The 12874-nt window shown below is 34.9% G+C and overlaps 1 protein-coding gene across 7 annotated transcripts in view; it reads left to right on the top strand.

Moving 5' to 3' along the window:
• Positions 1–12874, top strand: part of AP3B1 (adaptor related protein complex 3 subunit beta 1) — a 156776-nt gene that overhangs the window by 127965 nt on the left and 15937 nt on the right. For 4 of the 7 annotated variants that reach the window (XR_015280900.1, XR_015280899.1, XM_023944629.2 and 1 more), the window contains exons 24-25: positions 1031–1115; positions 9966–10063. Coding sequence is in view for 2 of the 7 variants with exons in the window: in XM_023944629.2 (XP_023800397.2) it covers positions 1031–1115; positions 9966–10063 (183 nt within the window). In the remaining 5 variants the exon portion in view is untranslated. Of the gene's footprint in view, positions 1–1030; positions 1116–9965; positions 10064–11161; positions 11199–12874 lie in introns of all 7 variants that reach the window. The other 3 variants (XR_015280903.1, XR_015280902.1, XR_015280901.1) reach the window with 1 other exon arrangement.

The raw sequence follows: 12874 nt of genomic DNA, 5'->3' as shown, positions 1-12874 counted from the left end.
CTTTGTTTTCTATTCACTTCCTAGTGTAAGTTTAGACTTTAGCCACCAGCATTAACTCCATGTTTTCTGTATTTTTACAAATTTAATCTTGAAATAGTTAAATTTTATTACATTTTGTCATGGAGCAGCTTTCTGCTTTCAGTTCCTGAAAAGCATTAGATACATTGTGGGTAATCTGGAAATCAGACATTTTTCTGCTTACCTAATCCTTTTTATTTTAATTCCTCTCTTTTAAGCGTGCTTTCAGCTTTTTGTTGTAATCTTGAGAAGGCAAAGTCAATGCTTGCTTTTACTTATGTAAAGAAAGAGTTTACAAGGAAAAGCCTTTAATGAAAGCTTTATCTCTACAACATTAGGGAAACAGTGTAGTGATTTAGCCAAGAATCTAAGAATAAGGATGTCTCTTGATATCTTCACTGCCAAGAGTGTCTCAGTCTGCACTGCTTGTATAGCACAAAGTGATCCTCCATTAAGTGTTCATAATTTTTCTTCACCCTTCCAACTTCCAACTAATGCAAGTGGAATGTTGAGATACAAGTAAACCACAGTAATTAAGTAGTAGTTATAGTTCAGCTTATTTTCCATTATGGTGTGTGTTAATATAGATTTAATTTCTTGTGTTTTGCTATTTACTAACTAAACCTGCAAACCAGTGTTACTAAAAATGAAATCTCAGTGCTGGATCTGTGGACAACTAGAAGAATATCACTTCAATATATAATTATTTTTCTGTAAATAATTTTCCTTTCCTTGCTTTTCTAATCCAAGGTATTATTTTGTTCATGGGGCTCTAAGACTGAAATGGCAACATTTCATGTGCATTAACTGTGTGGGAGGTGGAATCCAGGATGCTTAAACATGCAAGTGTGACATTTCAGTGATACCTACTTGTAATAAAACTACAACTATTGGATTTTTTCTTACGGTGCTTTTTGGGGGTTTTCATTATGTGAAGTTTGAGGGGGTTACATCTGACATCTTCTGTTGGTCTTGCATGGGTACTTCACCTGTTAAAAATCTCTTCATGCAGAGTGCCTTGAGGCTGGAGGATCCATTACTGCTACTATGGGTATTGACTTCTGTGATTCTACCCAGACAGCCAGTTTCCAGTTATGGTAAGTTCTTGGGAGGTGGAAGGTAAATTTTTGCTTCTGGAAGGTAAAAGTAGTGTTCACTGGAAGTCTATTTAGTGGTATCAGAGTCAATATTTTATTAAATATTCAAAGAATTAAACAAAATTTACAACATTATATATATCCAAGATGTTTTAAGAGAAATAGCACATTATTAGTGTTCAGTTTTGCTTTCAGAAGCTTTACTTTTTTGTCTCACTCTTCTTGGGATTTTTCTTGTTAACACTGTCTTGAAAGGAGAAGTCATGTCTGACTATTCTGCTGTACTGTTTCATGTGTGTTCTTCTTGTAAGAAGCAGCAAGTCAAAATGGCACATAGTCTGAGCAGTTTTACTACCCTAAGTCTTTATTATGGCTGCTTGTGGTCATTGTAATGTGACTGCCTGAAAACAACCCCAAAATTTGCCTGCCAAAGAACTTTGTTCCTCATGCTGTAGATTCTTTTAAATCAATAGTGAGAATGAAATCAAGTAACAGGCTGGCCTGCTAAATATTGTCTAAAATGCCTGATCTACATTTTTTGTGTGGTTATTGGAGCATGCAAGGTCTTCTTTCTACGTCCTAGGTTAGTGGGGAATCCATTCACACACTGAGAATTCTGGTACAAACTAGTGTTTGAAACCCAGGTAATTTACAGTAGCAATGTCCCAGCATTGGGAAAGAAAGGATGGGAGAAAACTCACACCTTTTTTAGGAGCTTTTCAGGTTGATGTGGTGTTTTAAACTGTGCAAAGGTACTACACAGATCTGCACAATTCTATATTTTATAGATATACATACATACATACATACATACATACATGTATATATATTGAAATAACAGATTATTTACACGCTTTGTTGCAAGAAGCTCAGCTTTCAATATTCAGCAGAAAAAGAGGGATATTGAATAGACATTCACATTGCTGCAATTTAGTTTAAGGTAATCCCTTTGTGAAAGTTCTATCCTTCTTCCTTTAGAAAACTTCTGTAGCAGTTTTAGTGTACTGCTAGTAAGCACAGCTTGTTCAACTGACAGGTTATTGAAGATAGCATGAAAATCCTAACAATAGAGATGTACCCAAGTGACTCCTAAAGTACTACTGCTAAAATAACATTTCTTGTTCCAGGGGCAAGGAGGTTTTACTATTGGATTTCTTTCTTTCCATTTCTCAAACTTTTCCCTGTTCAGTGAATGCTCTTGCACAGTCGGTTTACACATATTCGTACTCCCAGCAAAATGTCTGCAGCATGTAGTTTAAGCACGTCACACTGTTATAGCTGTTCTGTATGCTGTTTGCTGGAATTTGGAAACAGCTTTAAACCATTGCCTGATGTTTGTTGGGAAAGGAGGTTCCCTTGTAGTCTGTGCAATTTTACAATTGCTTCAATAGACTTTGACTCTCTTTATCTAAATACATTTTGAGTTTTTTAAATAGTATATGCTCAGTTTATCAAGCAGAAGCATTCTTTTTTAAATAAAGCAGATATTTTTCCTTCAAGTATATGTTTCCAGTCTACCAATGATTTGATTTTTAACTTACACCATTTATTGCTAGGAATCTCAGCAGTGATGAGGATAAGCAATGTAGCATAACACATTGATTTTATGCAGATCATCACCTTTATGTTTTGGGAGGTCTGCTGTATTAGTGATATATAAAAACTGATTACTTTCTCCAACATTGCCTAGTAATTGTTTATTATTTTCCTATTAGACAAACAAGACAGATCAATATTCCTGAACACCAACCAGACTATGAGTAACATCACTGTAAATAGATTTGCCTCAGACCTCAGTGGTGTATTCATTTTAATGATTTAGACAATGTGAGTCCAATGACAAAGCGCTCAAGCTAAGTTTAAAATTAAATTAAGAATAGGAATTGCTTACTTTGTTCCTTTGCTAATTGATAGGGACTTGTTTCTTTGCCATTAGTTCCTAGGAAATAGTATAAAAATAGGTAAAATGTTACTTGCGTTAAATTTGCTATTTTACACTAAAAATGTATTTTGTTCAAAATCCTACTGATCTTCAGTATCACTGCAGAAATTGTGCAGTGTGGTGTTTTGGGAGCAATGTCTCAACGAACTCAGCTGAAGGCTCTGTAACTTACACTTTTTAAAAAGCTTTTATCCAAAAGAAGGAATGACATCTAGAAGTTTGTCAAAATGTAGTTGAAATAATGTGCACACAAAGGTGTCTATATTCTCATATTTCCTATTTACATATCTCTGTGAAAGATGTTGTCAGTTATTTTGTATTTTTGCTAGAAGCATGTTCAGCAATAAAGTGTTCCTGATCATAAGAATTTTCTTTACATTGTTCTAAGAGGAGCACTTTATCTTGCATCAAATGTAATTGATCCTGAAGCAGTGTAATCACAATTACTCACTTTCTTAATTGGCCTGCCCAAAATCAGAAAATGGAAACCGATCGGCAGTGTTTAAATCAATAGCTTTGTAGTAAAGCTTGTGGGGGTAGGGACGTAGTGGTAATGGGTAGATCAATTGGTCTTAGATGCCAATCATGGACTGTGTGTTTTGCATAGCAAACACTACTCTTCTGCTTAGGGGTACTAGTGGTTTGATAAATATAAGGTGTATAAAGAAAAAAAACTAACATGAGTTGTAAAATATTCAGATATTTTTCTAAATATGTTGCACAAGTCAAGGACAGTGAAGGAGAAACTGCAATATAGAGGTTTGAAGGAATCAGCTTTGAAAGACCTGCCTCTCAAATGCTATTTTTGGTAAGCAAACCTTACCAAGATCACACATATAATTAAAGTGGGGTGAAACGCCTTAACTTGAAAACTGTGCCTAATTCATTTATTTAGAATATGTATTAGGATGTTCACAGCATGGATTTGTAAGGAGAACATCTCTTCATTGTTATTTTTCTTGTGCCAGCTCCTTGTTGAGGCAGCTATTTCAGACACACTGGTGTTCTGCATGATAATGCCTCTCAAGCAGAAAGTCAAAGTGGAATAAATGGAGGAACTTGGCCTTTTAGAAGATCTTTTGAATGTTGATCTTTGTTTTTGTGTTACTTTGTTCTCATTTTGCAAGCAGGATATGCACAGCTTAGAAGTTTAAAGGAATTTGTTATTGGCTTACTCACATGCAAGGTATGTTGCTAACTTGTTGAATTATAGTTAAATTTTAGTATATTCATCATCTGAGTAAGAGACCTAAGCCTTAGCTAAGCAGGTAGGCATCAGCTGAGCAGAGAAAAGCTTGGAATGGATCCTAGATATAGCAGATTATCTGCCATATTCCACTGACTGTGGAACTACTACTTTTTTTCTCCCATGTCAGATCTTAAAGATTTCCACATCAGTGTCTTTTCTTGAATCCTTGAGCACCTAGTGTTCACCATTTCAAGAATCCTACTACTTGTGTTATCTTTATTGTCATGCATGTCTCTACTTTTCAGATATTCTGAAGTCTTTCTCTCAGCTTACTAGTTTTTTGAGATATCTGAACAAAGATTTGGGGGCTTTTCCATGTCAGAATTTTGGCCCTGTATCCTTTGAATGAAAATACTTGAATCCCTTGAGATGAAAGACAAGGAAGGTTATAGAGACAGAGAGTTACAGCATATACATGCCCTTACTCTATTTTTTATGTATGTATTTAGTGTTATGAATTCCTGTTCGTGTTTCTATAACTCAATAGGCAAATCTCAAATTTCTTGTAGGTATGATGGGTGACTAAAAATGAAGGGGAGATGTCCTTTTTACAGCATTGGAAGCTGGAAAAGAAAGCTTGTCTTTACCTTTTCTTTCTTATTCTTTTAATCCTCTTTTACCAAATTATCTTAGTTGTGCTCAAAACCATTAAAGAACCACAGCTTTAAAGATAAAATTGATTTATGGAGAAGCTGTTCTCTTCTTTTTTCTGTTCTTTTGAAAAGTACAGAGGGAGTTGTTCAGCTTTCTTTGAAACTATTTGGTGTAGGGGAGATGTCTATGCTATGCATCTCTTTCCCTAGTTTCGGTTTTGCATGTCTCTCCCCAGTTTTCTCAAGGTTTAAGTGCAAAGAACACAATCAGAGCTCCCAAGAAGAAAGAGTAATCGAATGAAAGCAACAGCTTCCGCGCCTTTCATTATTTTTCAAAATAACTAGGTAATTGGAATATAGTGTGACATGACAGAGGTTTTTAACTGGTTACCTTATATTGGCCTTTCTTAATGTCCCAGTGTCATCAGAAGGACCCTCTCCTGATGAGGAGAATGCATACTCTCATACAGTTGTTATGCTGATGAAAAAGGAAGCTCTCTGTTCATCTCAACTGTCCTTACTATATAAAGAAAGCATTTTGTTGATTACTCCAAAAGTGTTTGATGTAGCAGAAAGAAGCTAGCAATTTCTTAAATTAAGTAAATTTCGTGAATGAGATGTAAAAACTTTGTTCAGTCTGTTTCTGCAGGTTCCATCTTATTGTAGAAGCTTTTGTTCTGAATTTTATTTTCAAAGGAAGAGATTTTTTGCAGCATGAAATTCACTTACTTCACTCTGTGTTGATGTAGAAATCTTCCCAAGCAGAACTTCTACCTACAAAGCACAGTAAATGAAGAGGGTTTGTTGGATAGCAGTCAGTATTTAAGTGCAAGCATGCATTCAGGTGTAGATGCTTGCACAAAGGCATCTGATTAAAATTATGTCGTGGAATATGTTATGGAATATATTAAAAGCTAATGTTAGAGATGCAGGATTGTCTTCACATCACTGTCACTTGCATTTTCACTTTTTTCTTGCTGTTTCCTTCCCTAGTGCTTTATCAGCAGATCACCAAGTTGCTTATAGATGTAAGACAAGCAATCTGGTACTCTTCTCTTTATTTCATTACTCTAAAGTAGTCAGTTGGCCCTATTCCAGAACACAATTATGCCCAGATAAATAACTGACCTGGAAAAAAACAAGGCTGGACATGAACAACTGCTTTCATTTGTTCTATTGTTTGGCCTTTTTGTCTCGTAGAAGCAGGATGCAGTCCTTTCCTTTCTTCAGCAAGACTATGAATCAAATTTCCTATGCTCCTCCATTCTGTGTTCTGTTTTGCAGCAACTTTATTCTCTTAGTGTTCCTCTTCCTTTTATGTTCTTTCTTATAGTATTTGTGGAGTTTTTTGTGAATACAAGACAAAAATAGTAGGCTGGTTTGGGGTAGATATATTCTGAACAAGCTGCTGCTGGGAGTGAAATAAAAAAGGATAGTATAAAGAGCAAGAAGAATATTCCTAGTCTGATTAGAATATTAATTTATTAAAAACCTTGGAGGTTAAGACTTTAACCACTGCTATTGTGGAATTTTAAAAGAACTCATTCACAAGTATTAGTATAATTTACTTTAGTTTTGAAGAAGATTTTACTATCATTGTTCTCAAGTCTTTTGTTATGGTAGAAAACCTTTTCACCAGGAACTCTTCAGAGCCAATTCTTTAAAAGAAAACCAAACAAACTGAGAGAAGACAGTAGGAATAGCCAAGGGTTTCAAATGACAGATGCTAGCTACTCCCACTCCATCTGCAGACATCTACAGAAGTCTTTAAACTGCATCTTCTGAAGGGTTGAATGTTAGTCTTGCAGTGTCATTTATCGTGGAGCTACTAAGTTTCCCTTTGTTCCTGTGGGAGCATTATTGTCTCTCATTTGTTCAACTTGATGTGTGCATCAGAAGATAAATTCATGTGATACTTGGAATTGGATCATGAAAGTGATGTCTTTTAAAAATACAGTATGTACAGTTTAACAGTTTTTAAGAAGTAAGAGTAACAAATCTCTAATATTATTTGCCCATAGTTCACAATTAAATAATAACAGATTTTTCAAGCTACTGTAGGCAAGGTAGTGTTGTCAGACATCCTCAACTGTTTGATCCTTTCAGAGCTTCCCTCTAAGAACTTCTCATTAAGTATTCACGTTCCTCTAAGGCTGTAGCTTAACAACTGCACATGCTAATACCAGAAAATGCAGTCTTTAATTTTTGAAATCAAAAAACATGTTCTGTTGGCCTGAGAAACTTTGGGTATTTTTCCCAGTAAGCTTCATCGCCTTGATCTTCCAGGAAAGTTAAAGCAACACCACCTGAGAGATGCTTCAGTGCAGGCTAAACTAGTTGTCCAGCAGATTTTTAGAAATTAACTTAATTTTTTGTTTAAGCGTCATTTATATTAACTGTAGTCTTGAAAATATAAATGAATTAGTTAAATACACTGAAACTGAGTTCACTAGGTATTGGTGGAAGTTAAGGAGTTGTATTCCAAGCCTCAGTTTTATTCTCAAACTTCTCCATTAGATATCTGATGAAATCTCCATCTTTGCAGATACTTAGAGCTCAAACAGACAAGTCCATGAGCAAAGTGAGCTAAGGTGACCCTCACTTAAGCAGGAGGTAGAAACCAGGTGCTTTCTAATACCCCTTCTGAATTGTATTGTGGTTCCATGGAATTATGAAGTAACTTTCGTTAAATTAGATGTTATGAGCTCTCTAACATAAAGATGTAATAAAAAAGATGCAGATCAATAAACAAAAGCTGTATATTTAATCTGTGAAGTGTCTGATAAAGAGAATCTATAAGGAAGGACGATTTTCTGTAGCTGAGAAAGAAATTTACTGAAGCACACTGGAATTAAAGTAATGCAAAGTAACCCAGGTGCTGACTAAAGTGAAATTAGGAACAAAGTGGTTTTGAAGAACAACTAGCAATCAGAATTTCTGCTTGTAGGTTATGAAGAGTTCATGTTTTATCAAAGAATATATATTAGCTATTTATTCACTAGAGGAAATGGAAGTGGAATGTTTGTTAACAGCAAAGATGTCAAGTGGTCCTCTTGAGCAGTTACAGGCATAAAAGACCCAAGCTGTACTCACGCTTTCATTCCTTCTTATTGTGGAAATATTGTTATAAGCATTAAAGCAATCTAATAATTGATGTTATAAGTCAAGTTTATGTACAAATGGGATCTCTTCAGTCAATGTAGGACGTAAATCATTGTATGCGAAATGGTTTATCTGTTTCATGCTGAATTATGTACAGCACATCTCGCTTAAATATGAAACATAACATTGTTTGAACAATTAGTTGAACAGTGTCAATGAAGGTATTGTTCAAAGTGTTAGTCTTATAGTCCAAGTAGTAGTTATGAACAGCAAAAAATTAATGAGGCAATTGATTAAAGACTCTTCCATCAGCTCTTAAGCTGATTGAGTTCTTAATCACTTTTCAAAGGAAAAATTAAAGAAAAAAATACTTCTTGCTTATTTTGCTGTGCACTTGATCAGTCTAGACAATCAAACAATCCCTGCTCTTTCATTATAATAATGACTTTAGAGATGGATGGCATTTAAATAGTGCAGGGGAAAAAAGTGTACAGGGGGGGAAAAAAGTTTGAATTTGTTAGCTTTTAAAAGCAGCACTTAATGACTTTTTTATAAAGGAAGTGCTAGGAAGTTTGAAAGGATTGCTCCCCTGTATGTTTATTAAATAGCAATTCTCAAAAAACTTAGCATAAATGTCTGGTTTTATTTGAACAGCCCATATTTGAGACTGCACTCTTAGGCATAATTATAACACATAAGAAACTAGAAAATAAGAACATAGTGGTTCCTAATAATTTCCTTTGGAAAATGGGTAATTACAGTAAGTATTAGAATTTTGAGTAAAGGGACTGTAAAATGCTTTTCTGTTTCCAGGTGGCTTGTCTTGTATCTTTAGGAGGGAGACACATGTTTTCTATACTATTGATCTGTAGTGCTGTTTGCTTTCCATCTGTCTATTTTGCTTCAGAACTTGGAAGTTGCAGAGTCATAAAAAGTCCGAAGCACATGTTTTAGGTTAATTCAAATAACATGGATGTTAATGGATGAAATGTATTTTCCATTCTAATGGTTGTATCATTATATTTAAGTAAGATATCTGAGGCATATCACCAATCAATATATATTGATTATTTGGTACATTAGGAAAAAAAAAAAAGTGTTCTTTTCTAAAAGTTTCTCGGGCCTTAAAGCATTAACAAAGGATGTACTGATCCTGAATTGGTAGGCAAATCCCTTATGGTACACTTAGTCAATGAAACATAGGAGAGTGAATGTATCTTGAGTTTCTGTATCCTTGAAGAAATCTTAGACAAAATAGTTGGAAACTTTGATAATTGAATGGATGGGGAGAGGAAGTTCACAATATAATATTTTTTTCTTGAGGAGAATGTGTAATAGTATTGTGTTTCTAGTGGTAGTATTTTTTAACTCTGCCATTAAGAAAACGGCCTCAAGTTCTGCAGTTTTCCAGTGTGCTTTTACATTAGCCAGTATGCTGTATGGTTTTGTTTAAATATACCAAATACCGTAAAATTGAAGTTGTCGAAAATATTTTTTCTTTACTACTGTATTTTTTGTTTGGCTTATTTGTGGGTTTTTCTTGGGACAATATTATCCTTTTGTCTGGAATTACATCTTTTCTATGTTTAGCCCTATTTCTAGGACAGCTGTAGCTGATGACAGGATGTGTAACAGTTCTCTCAAAGGATTTGTGAAATGCACAATAATTTGTCCTTTGCAAGCATTTAGATTGAGTGTGATGCTTTGTAGATCACGAATAAACTTTGATATGAGTAAAAGTTACATTTTCAGAAATACTAGACTATGCCTACCACATTTGTACTGGAGCAAATGGATCAGCTTTACTATTGTAAGAAATTAGACATCTTTCAAACTAATAAGGTGGAAGTCATACAGGTAGTTTTTACACTTTTTAATGATTTCACAGAAAATGTGGAACTGATACATGTATATTAATCTGTATTGAAGCACTTGGTTGATCCTCTGTCATTTCTCTTTCCTAGCACAAAGGATGATCATTTCAATGTTAACATTCAACCCCCTGTTGGAGAACTGCTCTTGCCTGTCACTATGTCAGAGAAAGATTTTAAGAAGGAACAAGGTGAGAAATCAGCAGCTTCAGTAAATATACTTGTGTGGGAAGAGGACTGCATGCCTTTCAATTTCCAAGCATACAGAAAGTGCTTCCAGTTGTAGGTGGTTGAGTTACCCACTGGTAGTATTCACTCTGACAATAATAAGTAGTTTAAAAATATCCTAAGAAGGATGTGCCTTGATATGATGCAGTCTTCAAAGGGTCAAAGCCCACCCTTTACCATAAATCAGTCTTTTGGCTCAAACAGTTTTGGCTTCCCATCATGAAGTGTGAATGCCTTTCCTACAAGCAGCAAAACAGAAACTTGGGATGCCAGCTCAAGGAAATAAACTGTTTATACATTGGTATTGCATCAGTTTTTACTATTCTTTATTCCAATACTAATTTTCAATACTCTTAATGTACCGGTTCCTCAGCTACTTTGAAGATTATTTTAATGTTTTCACTTTCAAACACTTAATATATAAAAAAAAACTCTTGCTGGAATACTGTTTTAGAATGGTGACATATTTTTTATACTTCTGCATTCTACTAATACTGTTTTCAAAGAATGTAAGTATCTGATACTAGTCCAGACACAAACCCCCATAAGAGCTTTTATATTGACTTGAATATTTTATTAAAAATAATTAAAAAAAATTGTGCTTAGGTTTCACCATATGTTAAATGAAATAGTCAATACTCTTGTCCTTAATTCAGATATGATTCTTGGATATTTTAAAATATAAGCAGTTACATTTTGGATGCACTCAAATGTAGTAGTGTTTACTCATCTATCTCAATGTATGGGGATTTACATGTGTATGTCTATTCACATTTGAGATGAGAATATGCCCATGGGATCCTGTCTCATTGCTGTGTAAGGCTCAGAAACTCAGTATATCCATCAAGCAGTCAAGAACACCAATGAGTAACATTATATATTATTAGTTATTGCTTTTGAGCATTTCTTGTTTTTGTGTTTTTGAATTATTAAGAAAGTAGTTTAAATATGTCTAGATCATTTGCTGTTAAGCTTTTGGCTGCAGTGGAAAGTTAGGATTGTGCTTTGTTTTCATAACCAATTGATACTTATTTGCTGTTCTTACCCTTTGCTGGCTAAAGCCTGCCTCTCTGCTTTATACCTGCTCAGCAAACCAAGGTGAGTGATTGAATGAGGCTGTAGTACATTTATTTTAAACTGTTCCCTTCTAAAAATTGTAGCTGAGTTTGTAGTGAAAAGAAGGCAGGTTACTGTGCTTCTTCCTTCCCTGTTTTTATGTTTGCTTGCTTTGTGATATTCTGATAGAGTTTTTGTATGCTTTACTGTGACTGAGGGCTTTTTTTCCTCCTGACTGGCCATACAGAACCATGAGCACATAGAAGAAGTGTACTTGGAGAATAGCTGTGGTCCTCTGTGGAGTTGTTGCCAAAATTCCTTTTTCTTCTGCCATTTTACTTCTATGGTTGTTGATTATTTGTCTGAATAAATCTGGCAGCTGTTTGCTATGTTTAATAGAGCAGAAAGGCTACTCTGAATAAAGCTATTTGAAAATTTGTTTATATGAAGTATTTGTAAATCTATGAAGGTCTCTTGGCATTTCTGTATCGCTCTCTCTGTCTTACTGAATTCATTCTTTGATGCAGGACTTTGCAGGCTGGCAAATTTACTACAGGTTTAAAAATCCTTTCCTATTGCACCTTTTTTCTTATGGATATCGGCTGTATCAGAATATTCTTGGTAACAGAGGTCTCAATTCTGCATTTTGCATTAGTATTTATTACAAAGATCTAGGAACAGGTAGCATATGGGAAGAATTACTTTGTGTTCTTGCTGAATGAAAAATCCAAATTACAATAATAAATGCAGGGCAATTTAGAAGTTGGTATATATTATTCCATTTTGTATTTAATTTAAATTTTCCTCCATCATTCTCTAAATGAATCTGATTTATGTAACTTTTTTTTTACTTTTCTTTTTTTGGGTTTTGTTTGTTTGTTTGTTTGTTTGTTTTTTGTTGGTTGGTTGGTTGGTTTTGAACATGTTTGAAGTCCTGTGTCTGGAGATGCCTGGTTTTATTTGCAGCCGAAACAGATAGGGAAAAAACAGTGAAGGAATGAGGAGAATATTAGAAATGCAAGGTAACGCTGGGAGAGAATGAAAATATGTATGGGTTTTAAGGATTTTTACATCTAAATTGCATGTGTAACCTAGTAAGAATGCTAAAGCGAAAATAGCTGGTATTATACTGCTATGTAGAAGACAATTCATTGCTACACATCTTTACTCAGTTATACTCCGCTGTTTTGCATTGTCTGTTACGTTTGTATATGTCCATTTTCTTCCTGATGGCATAAAGAGAGAGGGGCAGACAGGTTATTGAATATTCATGGCTGTGAAGGCTATCTGGTGGTAGTGGCAGAACCTGAAAAGCTGTTTTTGTCCACATGCTGTGCTTGATATGCTTAGCTTTGCTGCACCATCTCCCCTTTCCTTCTGCCCGGAGCTCAGGAATCCTCTGTTGAAGTAGTTCCCCAGAGAAGCAGCTGAGTTAGTGGTTGTTGTGATTGACTATTTGGAATGAGTGGATTAAAAGAATATTGTCAAACAGTCTTTACCTTTTTGCTCAAATATGTTTTTCTGATCCTTCAGGCCTCAGAATTTTATACCCTGTTTTACATCACATTCCCGTGAGAAGTCGAGTAGCCTTAGCAGAAATTCTGCATGAGTGGAACATTTACTATTGGGAACTCTGTATCCAGATTTCAACTTGTCTGTTGTTTCTAAAATTCAGTAGGAAAACTCTCCTTCCCTCACTTCAGAATGGAGCTAGTCTG

This window comes from Cyanistes caeruleus, chromosome Z (genome assembly GCF_971803275.1).
Source record: "Cyanistes caeruleus chromosome Z, bCyaCae1.hap1.1, whole genome shotgun sequence".
In the NCBI taxonomy this organism is placed as follows: Eukaryota; Metazoa; Chordata; class Aves; order Passeriformes; family Paridae; genus Cyanistes; species Cyanistes caeruleus.
This window is presented reverse-complemented; position numbering and strand designations above follow the sequence as displayed.